This window comes from Myotis yumanensis, unplaced genomic scaffold (assembly GCF_028538775.1).
Source record: "Myotis yumanensis isolate MYYU_CA2020_CCGP unplaced genomic scaffold, mMyoYum1.0.hap1 SCAF_14, whole genome shotgun sequence".
Classification (NCBI taxonomy): Eukaryota; Metazoa; Chordata; class Mammalia; order Chiroptera; family Vespertilionidae; genus Myotis; species Myotis yumanensis.
Window position 1 is genome coordinate 36,271,787 of NW_027223765.1, and position 10,750 is coordinate 36,282,536.

The following is a 10,750-nucleotide window of genomic DNA, read 5'->3' on the forward strand; positions in this document are numbered from 1 at the left end:
CCGGAATCGAACCTGGGACCTTTCAGTCCACAGGCCGACGCTCTATCCACTGAGCCAAACCGGTTTTGGCCCTAGCCTGATTCTTGAAGGTGGTTATCAGAATTGGTCTGTTTCTCTGGCCTGCACCAGGCACCCAGTAACCAACAATACTCGGCTGGCAAAGGCCAAAAACAAAATTATCCTACACTTTGCATTAAGCCAGTTACCCCAGAAGCGGGTCTCAGGGAGTGTGAGGCTATGGCGTGGTCTTACCTTGCCCTTGAACAGGATCACTGGGCAGACAAACCGTCCTCTGCACCTGGCCATCTTGCTGCGGTTAACAAGGTCTTGCAACTTGCTCACCTGCACAGTGCTCTGAAACCTGACGCACAGACAAGAGAGGCAGGTCAGGCTGGTTTCTAAGGAGGCATGGATGTGTGTGCTTGTTTTTACAAAGACCCCATGGTAGGTCTGCATGTGTATGTGAATACTCATTTGAAATTTAGTAAGTGCTCTAATCCCTAAATTCCAGATCATGGATTATGTTTTTCAGGAAAAGAAAAAAATGCTATATCATAGGTATTAAAATTTAAGTCATCCTGATTTCAGAACCTTTAAAATGAGAAATAAAAAAGTCAGCTACTCTGAAAACATGGTATATAAAATACAGAAATATATACAACAAACTGAATGTTGATTACTAGTATTTTCTTCCCAGAGTAAGGTAACAGGTGCTCTGGGGACCCTCTAGAAAACACACGGCCATTTTTTGCTGGGACAGAGAATGAAAGAGAAGCCATTTCTGGCACTGAGAAGTATAGTAGTTATTACACTGGTTTGGTAAGGGAGCTTCTAGAAAGAGTCAGGTATAGTAATGAGCGACAGCAAGTCACACCTCTTTCAAATCGTATGAAATCAGTAGATCCCTCACTGACTCTCCCTTAGCTCACACCAGCAGCTCCCTCTGTGCTCTAAATACATTTGATTCTCCCAGGTTGAGTCCTTCCACTGAGCACACTCTCGGCAAAACCAGGGTGGAGAGCATGCCAGCATTTCCCTCCTAGCGGCTCTGTGCAGCCCTTTAATGTAGAGGCAGGCACATTTATACTTGTTAGCCTAGTTGGTGGCTTATTTTCTTGGTTCCCCTACTCGAAGAGCCAACTCGGTTTCTATTCCAAAGTTCCTGTTTTTATTTTTATTCTCTCTTGGCCTTAGCATCTTTATCTTACAGTGCGAAGCACTGAATTGTTTGGCACATGACTCATAGTTGAATAAGTGTAGGCTTATGGATTTATGTTTGTTTTGCAGGACTGAGTCTTTACCCTATGGAATCTGATACATCTCTGGGTAGTGTCATTATTGAGTTGAACTGTAGGACACCCAACTGGTGTCTTGAGAATTGGTGGTGTGAGGAAACCCCCCACCCCCATACACACAATGGAAATGGGTGCAGAACTAGCCCCCAGTGACTCATCTGTACTTCCCTAATTCTGGCTCATTATACTGTCATTGCTTATTTTTTGGTTTGCGTTACCCACTAGACCAGGAGTGGGCAAACTTTTTGACTCGAGGGCCACAATGGGTTCTTAAACTGGACCGGAGGGCCGGAACAAAAGCATGGATGGAGTGTTTGTGTGAACTAATATAAATTCAAAGTAAACATCATTACATAAAAGGGTACGGTCTTTTTTTTTTTTTTTTAGTTTTATTCATTTCAAACGGGTCAGATCCGGCCCACGGGCTGTAGTTTGCCCACGGCTGCACTAGACCTACAGACAGGGACTTCATCTACTTGATGAGACTTCAAATAGATCCCCTAGATCTGCCACATGGCAATAGCTCAACCAACACTTGTTGATAAACATTATGTCTTGGCTGTTCAGAGATCCCTGCCCAGGCTTCTATTCCCAGATCATGGGCTAAACTGGAGAGATGTGTTAAGCGGACTTAACCACTTCCTTAATCCAGTTCTATCCTGTGTAACTCAGTCTAATTAGGGTCATATTAACACCAAAGCCAAATATGTAAAGAAGCAAAATTTTCTACTTCCCACCTAAACATGCATGTATTCCCTTTTCTTCAACCAACAGGCATCACCCACTCAGTATCACTTCAAGTCCTTGCAAGGAGTGGAAAGTAGAAACAAACTCCAGTAACAACTGCAGGTATAGGAATGTACCACAGTAGCCCTGGCCTGAAAGGTGACAATCTGCTAGACAAGGTGGGAAAGCCCTGATGATGGCAGGGAAAAAAGGCAGACGGGAACAGAGCAGTGTGAAGAAGACCTGTTTTTTAATCCCACTCTGCTAACTATGTCTTCGGGTTTAAATCTCCTCTTCTGGCCCAGCCAGCGTGGCTCAGTGGTGAGCACTGACCTATGAACCAGAAGGTCACGGTTCAATTCCCCGTCAGGGTACCTGCCCAGGTTTCAGGCTCGATCCCCAGTGTGGGACTTGCAGGAGGCAGCCAATCAACGATTCTCTTATCGTTGACATTTCTCTCTCTCTCTCCCTCTCTGAAATCAATAAAAAAATGTTTTTTACAAATATAAAAATAAATTTCCTCTTCTGTACAATGGAGGTGATACTATCCTCTTCACTAGGTGGCTGCAAGACTTGAGTTAGTGTCTGAAACTCTTAACATGTGCTAAATAGCAGGTACTTGACAAACGTTAATTTCCTTCTCTTTAAGGGCTAGGATGAATCAGCATTAAACTTATTTCCTTCCCAGAAAAGCTCCTGTGAGGCAACCAAGCAGAGTTCCTAGAGAACTGCTGCTACAGGCTGGTTTGGTATTACCTGGAGCTTGTTAGAAAATGCAGCTCAGCCACACTCTAGACTAGGGGTCCTCAAACTTTTTAAACAGGGGGCCAGTTCACTGTCCCTCAGACCGGTGGAGGGCCGGACTATAGTTTTAAAAAAAAACTATGAACAAATTCCTATGCACACCGCACATGTCTTGTTCTGAAGTAAAAAAACAAAACGGGAACAAATACAATATTTGTATTTGCATGTGGCCCGCGGGCCGTAGTTTGAGGACCCCTGCTCTAGACCTATTGAGTCGGATTCTGCCCTGGAACTAGAGCTTCAGGTGATTCACTCACAAAATCAAGTTGGAAAAGCACCATCTGGACTACAGCTGAACTTAGTACCTTGATGCCATTGTAAAACCACCAGTCAGCACTGGAATGAGGACAAGGGCAAAGGAAAAGAGCTCTTTTTCAGAAACTTTAGGCTTGGAGAACCCTGGAGTTCTTAGGTTATACAACAGAGGCTACGACACAATTTCTGTGATCTACATATAATTTGTTTTTCTAACACATTCATTTTTCTCAGTGAACCCCACCACAACAAGCTCATGATGTGGTACACCTATGGACATCCCATTTTACAGATGAGAAAGCTAAAGCTTATCCTTCAACTCCTCCAAACTGGTTGTTCTGCTTGAAAGCCTTCTTTGACTTCTGGTGCTTAGGCTATAGCATATGTAAGACTGATCTAGGGAGCAATCTGAGAATGTAGATGCTGGAAAATCTGATTCAGGGGTCCTAGAATCTGTGATTGTAATGAGTGTTCAGGGAATGCCAGGAAATAAAATCACTAACACCCCCAGATCCACTCTCCTTGGCCTGATGAGCAGGACCCTGTACCAGCTGGTCCCCAAGGACATTTCAGGGGCACCCTTACTCATCCTTCCAATTCCAGCTGAAAAGGATCTCCACCATGGGGTCTTCCCAAACACACACCAGACTGCTGGTAGGCCTACAATAGCATTTCTCAAACCTTAATGTGCAAATAAATCACTGGAGCACCTTGTTATGCTGTGATTTTGACTGATTCAGAGTCTCTAGCCAGGTTCTGGGTGCACTGATGGATGGGATGGCCTGCTACACTTTGCAGCATGACTCTACTGCAGCTGCATTCATGGGGCCAGGCTTTCATAGTATTGTTGAAAACAGCTCCCAGAATTCCCTTAACATTCGCAACAAGCAGGGAGACTAGGGGAACAAACTTTGTGATTAGCATAAAGCACTTCCTAGAGCCTAAATGCTGGGATTATTTTTTACTGTCAAACAACTGCTACCATTTACTGACCACTTACAGCCTGCAGCCTGTGCCAGGTGCTTTATGTTTGCTCTCGTATGAAAGCACTCAGACCTTGATAGGCCCTAAAGAAATGGTAGCCCTTATTTCTAATTCTCACAACAAACATGCCAGGCTTATAATAACCACATTCTTCATCAGAGATCGCACTAGCCACTTTTCTAAAGAGGTACACTTACCAGTAAGAAAACTAACAGACAAACAAGGTAAGTAACTTGCCCAAGTTAGTTGCGCAGCCAGCATGTAAACTCAGGCAATCAGACTCCGGACCTCAGGCTTATAAAGCATGTTGATACAGCACACCTCCCATCCACATTCCCTTAAAAAAGGACACAGGTTCAAAGAGATGAGGTGTGAAGTCAACAGTCTTAGGACATTTAGCTGCTGTAGAGTGGGAGCGAAATGGAAGTCCAGGGCTGTGACTCCCTACCTCCATTCCACCATTCTACGCCATGCTGTCTTGCCAATCTTACCTATCAAACCATGAAGTAAACAAAGATGTGGATTAGGCTTAACACCTGGGGAAAGTAAGTCTGCCCAGCCCAGTGCTCTGCTCAGCTGCAGAGTTCCCAAATCTGGGGATGAGTTGTCAAGGCCTCCCCAGACAGGCCCACCCCGGTCACATGATGCTCACGTGTCTTTCTCCTTGTCAGAACTTTCATACTCCAGGAACACGATGTGCTGGGGGTAGTGGCCGCAGATATCCCCATTCACGTTTTGGATCACACTGTAACAGTAGTCTCGGCCAAACAGCTCCAGACATCTCTTCTCGATGCGCTCAACCTGCACAGAGGAAGAGACCTGAGTATAAAGAAGATTCTGGGGCTCTGAGTGGGAGAATTAGGTGATTTATGACCTGGAGAGGTCACTGAGAATGACATATGCCTCTATGATTATTATTCAATGCCAGGAAAAGACCTACTGGGAGGGTCACAGGCCCTAACTGTGTAGCTCATTAACCAATGTGGTGTGGTATACTATGGGAGGGACACTGAACCCCTCAGTGAAACTGTTAAGCATTTGAAGGAGAGGATTACAGCTTTCATCCAGGTCTGGCGATGAGACCGAAGAGAATTCCAAGAGTAGAAAAAAGAAGAACTGAAACCTGCTTCTGATAAAGGACCAGAGAGAGTGTGGGCTGTGTTCCTGCTCTACAGGGGAAGGAGAGGGATGGGCCTGCATTTAGCCTCAGGCTGTGTAGGAGACAGTATAAGGATGCAACATAGTTCACCTCTTGACTCCATTCAGCCCCACTACTCCAGCTCCTTCATTGTGACCTTCGAAGCAGAGGAATACTGTCTAGGCTTTTTTTTTAAATCACACCCTGCGGGTTAGACTTTTTAAATATGTTGTCCCTGCCAGGTGCAAGGGAGCAACCCTCCTCAGTTCCTCACTCTGATCCTCGACCTCCAAAACCCTTGTCTCAAACCCAAAGGACTTTCTTCCCTGCCACAGACTGACCTCGGTTCCTCCTTCCTCGGTTTTAAACCGACCCTTCCTCTCCGGACCCAAGCCCTGGGACCTCTCCTTCCTCTGACCCCTAACCTCAGCCTTTCCGCCTGACTTTCCAACCCAGGAACCTGCTCCTGCTCACGACGCCTACGAACTCACTCTCGAGCCGGCGGTCCCGCTGCAGTCTTTGGCCCGGTACTGAGTCCTCGAGAACTCCTCCAGCAGCTCCCCGAGCCCAGGCTCCTGCGGCGGCGGGGTGCCCGAGGAAGTCGAGGACCCGGCCGAAGCGGCGGCGGCGGCGGCGCCCCGAGCGCCAGCCATGGCCCAGCCCCAAGTCCCTGCAGCGCCCCGCGTCCCTTCAGCGCGCCTCAGGCCGGCCCATGGCACCTGGAGGCAGCGGCTCCAAGTCCGGAACCACCAGAACCGCTTTAGCTGCCGCCTTCCGCTTCCACTTCCGGCCCCGCCCCACGCATCCGGATGTTTACCTTGTTCTGACCAATCGGAGCCCGGGGCCCGCGCCCCGCCCCTCGACCACCGGCCCCCGGTCAGACGCGGAGCGATCCAAGTGGTCTCGGGGGAGGGGGCCGAGCCGCTCGCAGACACCTGGTGCTCCGCCCCTCGGGGTTTCCCCTGGGGAAGCCGGGCTAAACCATTGAGGCGGGGGCTGGGGGGGAGTGAGGGAAGGAGGAGGGAGGAACCATGGGAAAGGAGCAGAGTCAGAGTGAAAGAAACCTTTTTACAGGAAGAGGAGGAAACTGGTGTTGGCAACCACAGTAATAATAGTAACAATAAACAGTGTTTCATAAGGCACTCTGCTTGCACCGCTCCTTACAGCGTCCCCGTGATGTTATAGTGCCCCTATCATTAATGAGGAAACCCGCAGTCATAACTGGCTTAACATTATTTTTTATTTTTATTTATTGATTTTTAGAGAGGGGAGGAAGGGAGAGAGAGAGACATCGGTTTATTGTTCCACTCATTTATGCATCCATTGGTTGATTCTTGTATGTGCCCTGATCCAGGATGGAACCCACAACCTTGGCACATGCGTCAAGCTCTAACCACTGAGCCACTCGTCCAGGGCCTTGGCTTGAGAGTCTGTGATTGAAAAGCCCATATTCTTCTTTTCTTCATAATGGTCTTGATGAGAACGTTCAAACCTGTAAAAAAAAAAGTATAAGAGTTTATTTGAGCCACACTGGCAGCATTTGTCGGGAAGCAAGATCTAAAATACTCTGGAAAATTGAGTTTTGTGGTTTCTTTTATGAATTTGAAATTAAGGATTGAATTTAAGAAAGATTACCTGAAGGTGGGAGAAAGCAGGGCTGGAATTAGATTACAGAATAGTTAACAAGATTATGTGCTCTTAAGAGGGTGATTAAACTTATTTTACTTACTTATTTATTTTATTTTAGTTTAGTTTAGTTAATCCTCACCCAAAGATGAAGATATTTTTCTGTTGATTTTAGAGTGGAAAGGAAGGCGAAAGAGAGAAATGAACATCAATGTGAGAGAGACTCATCAATTTGGTTACTGTTAGGTCTGATCAAATAATTGAATCTATATCCCCTCACCTGGGAAACTGGCCTTTAGATCATTTTCCAATCTATATTCCCTTTCACTTAGACCACATTCCATTTGCTAAAACCAGTAACTTTCTCCTCCAGACTTGCCCAGGATCTGGACCCACCCAGAGAATTCCCTGCTGAAAAAGCCCGTCTAGAGTCCTTTAAAATCTCTGACTCCCCCAACCCTGGGTGCTAGCACCATTTTGGGTCTCAGCACATCTGGTCTCCAGATGATCTAATAAATTTATAAAATTCTTTGCCACTTTTGTTCTCGTGTGTACCTCCTTCGGTAACCCTAATAGTTGCCTCCTGCAAGTACCCTGACCACGGCTGGGGATTGAACATGCAACCGAGTTACTTGCCCTTGACCAGGAATCGAACCGGCAACCATTTTTGTGCATGGGAAAATGCCCAGCCAACTGAGCCTCAAAAGCCAGAGCAAAAATAAATCTTTGACTAAAAAGTTATATGCCCATCATGATCTGCCCAGTTAGCAATTTATGATCAGATCACCCTGTGAGGTTTTCTGCAGAACCCTTTTTTCATGCACAATGGAATATTCCAAACATTCACAGAAGTGGAGAAAATAGCATAATGAATCCTCAAGTATCCACCAGCCAGTTTTAATAATAATTATCATCTGCCAATCTGTGGTAGGCAGTTAGACAGATATAAGCAGGACAAGGACGATGGGCCAAGTACAGAAGGTTAACAGGGCAGAAAGCCCAGGCGCCTACAGCAAAGGACAATTGGAGGGTGGGACTCACCCCTGGGGTGACCTTTCCTCCCCTAGCTTATCCTTAGTCCTGCGATTTGGACCCCCTTGACCTTTCCTTCCTAGAGATAACATTTAGGCCTCAGGTGTATTTAGCTCCACGCCCAGAAAAGCAGCAAAACCAGACAAGCAATGCCATGGCTGACCTCAGGACCAGCTGCGTTGAATAATGACCCCCTGCACTGGTGCCAACCAATCAATCAGTGGAGACCCGGTCCTTGAAAGTGATAACCAGAACGGTGAGCCAAGGTGTTTTTCCCAGGGGTGAGTCTCACAACGCTGAAGAATGAGCTACACGGACCAGAAGATTTAAGCAAAGGTGTGGAAAATTTATTACAAGCAGATTCAGATTCCCGCAAGGGGAGGAGGACCTAAGAATGGGCTGCCCGTTAAAGCCTTGTAGTCCAGGGGTACATATTTGCCACAAGCCTGCTTTGATATCTATCTGTGTCGTCACCTGATTGATTCCCTCAATTGTTTTTGCCCAGCAACGGACCTAAATTTTCCCTGTTTCTATGTGTTCTTTCTCTGTTCCTACCCTGAACTTTTTCTGTTTCTATGTGTTCATACATCTTGTTTACTGCAGGCCCTCCCTTGGTTTCCCATGCCTCCCGCTTTGAGTCCAGAAACATTATTTCTGCTTGGTCGGTTCCTGTGGTTAGGGTGGCTCAAACTGCCGTGTCTGCCCCTGCCTTCGCTTTCCACTGGCTCCTGCCCTATCAGCCTGCATTTCAAACCCTCTCAAAAGGACACACCTGAAAAGCCGATGGATATTCTATTGAAATCTTCCCCTGGGACCGCCCCTAAAACCTCCACCTTTAAAACTCTTAGGACAGAGGACCCAGCGCACTCTCCCTCCCAGGAGCACACGAGTGCCTTTCCCATCCCCTCTTCCCCTCCCCGTTTCCATAGGTGGTTCACCATTACCTTCCTCACTCCCAAGCTCCTCGGGCCCTTGCTATACCTCTATAACTTGTTTCCGCAGCCCTTTTCTTCTATGAATTACTTCTTCTACCTCTGTAATTTTATAAATAAACTAGTGTCCCGGTGCATGAATTCGTGCACATTGAAAGGAAATTAATTGGAAGAAATATTTTAATATCGCTATTCGTGTCTTGCTAATGAAAAGAAAATAGGATTCTACTGAGTCTCCTATCGACCTACTCCAGGACTTCTATGAGGCTCAAATGAGATGAGGCATGGGAAAGTGCTTCACAAACAATTGGTTAAACTGTAAAATCTTTGCACCGGGCTCTAAAGCAAGTCGTGTTCCTGGGCTGAAGAAACTCCAAGGATGCTAGTCACTAGGGTGAGGAAGCCGGGCGTTGCTATGTGACGTCATTACCCAGCACCCACAGCAACCATTTTTGGGTTGGGCTGTGGGCCTCATTTTGCGCAATGGTGGCTTGGTTGCATTGGCTGCAATTGGGTGGGATGTCGCTCTGGGCCGGTGGCGGGGCCTTTGTCCCACTTGGGGGAAGCCAAGTGTTAGTTTGTTGGTGCCAGGTCCACGGTGCATGTCATGGCAGCTCCTGCGTTGAGCATCTGCCCCCTGGTGGTCAGTGCGCATCATAGCTGAAGCAGGAATTTTGGGGGAACATAGGCAGGCTTAGGGATTTTTTAGAATTGGGGTCCATGGAAAAGCTAGGATGGCAGACTGGGAGAAGGTACATTTCCATAACACAAGGAAGCCAGGTGCAGTTACATCTCCATAAGGCAAGGGAGCAGCAACAATTGCATTTACATAAGACAAGGGAACTAGAAGTAGCCAAGAAAGGTCTATAATTACAAAATAAAGAGAAGGAAGCCGAAACCGGTTTGGCTCAGTGGATAGAGCGTCGGCCTGCGGACTGAAAGGTCCCAGGTTCGATTCCGGTCAAGGGCATGTACCTTGGTTGCGGGCATATCCCCAATAGGAGATGTGCAGGAGGCAGCTAATCGATGTTTCTCTCTCATCGATGTTTCTAACTCTCTATCTCTCTCCCTTTCTCTCTGTAAAAAATCAATAAAATATATATATATAAACAAAAAAGAAATATCACTAATTATTTTGTTAAAGTCATTTTTCACATAATCTGTGTCCTATTGACAGTAATGATTGCAAGGTTAAAAATCATTTTCAAACTATATGAAATTTGAATGTTTTTCTCATCCAAAATGTAATTTTAGCCCTAGCCGGTTTGGCTCAGTGGATAAAGAGTCGGCCTACGGACTGAAGGGTCCCGGGTTCGATTTTGTTCCTGGGCACATGCCTAGGTTTCGGGCACAATCCCCAGTGTAGGGTGTGCAGGAGACAGCCAATCAATGATTCTCTCTCATCATTGATATTTCTATCTCTCTCTCCCTCGCCCTTCTTCTCTGAAATCAATAAAAAATTTTAAAAAATTAAAAAAGACTATAAACACCTGGGTTGACATAGCCTATATAATCTCAACTGCAATTACCAAAAAAATGTAATTTTAGCAAACGTAAATTATTAAAATTTTAAAAATAGTTCATGTATGTTTTCTCAAAAGTTAGTTTTCTCCTAAAATATGAAAACTTGTTAAAGCTAGAAGGCAAGATGTAATCATACTAAGTGAATGTTAAATTTTAAAATCAAAATTATTATTATTTTTAAAGATTTTTAAATTGATTTTTTAGAGAGAGAGCAGGGGAGATGGAGAGAGAGAAACACTGATGTGAGAGAAACATCCATAACTGCCTCCTTCACTCCCCCTACTAGGAACAAGCTTGCAACCCAGGGCATGTGCCCTGGTAGAAAATCGAACTGGCAACCTTTCAGTGCATGGGGCACCACCTAACCAACCGAGCTACACCAGTTAGGGCTAAAATCAAAATTATTTATGTAGATCTGAAATTAGTTTTTGAAA

General features: G+C 45.8%; 1 protein-coding gene across 8 annotated transcripts in view; it reads right to left on the reverse strand.

Moving 5' to 3' along the window:
- Window positions 1–5,985, reverse strand: part of MTMR14 (myotubularin related protein 14) — a 51,757-nt gene extending 45,772 nt beyond the window's left edge. For 6 of the 8 annotated variants that reach the window (XM_070390654.1, XM_070390652.1, XM_070390653.1 and 3 more), the window contains exons 1-3: window positions 5,694–5,985; window positions 4,717–4,865; window positions 253–361 (exon numbers count right to left, since the gene is read on the reverse strand). In XM_070390654.1, the coding sequence (XP_070246755.1) occupies window positions 253–361; window positions 4,717–4,865; window positions 5,694–5,855 (420 nt within the window). In that variant the 5' untranslated portion in view covers window positions 5,856–5,985. Of the gene's footprint in view, window positions 1–252; window positions 362–4,716; window positions 4,866–5,693 lie in introns of those variants that run through there. The other 2 variants (XM_070390657.1, XM_070390660.1) reach the window with 2 other exon arrangements.
- Between the last annotated feature and the right edge of the window lie 4,765 nt (window positions 5,986–10,750).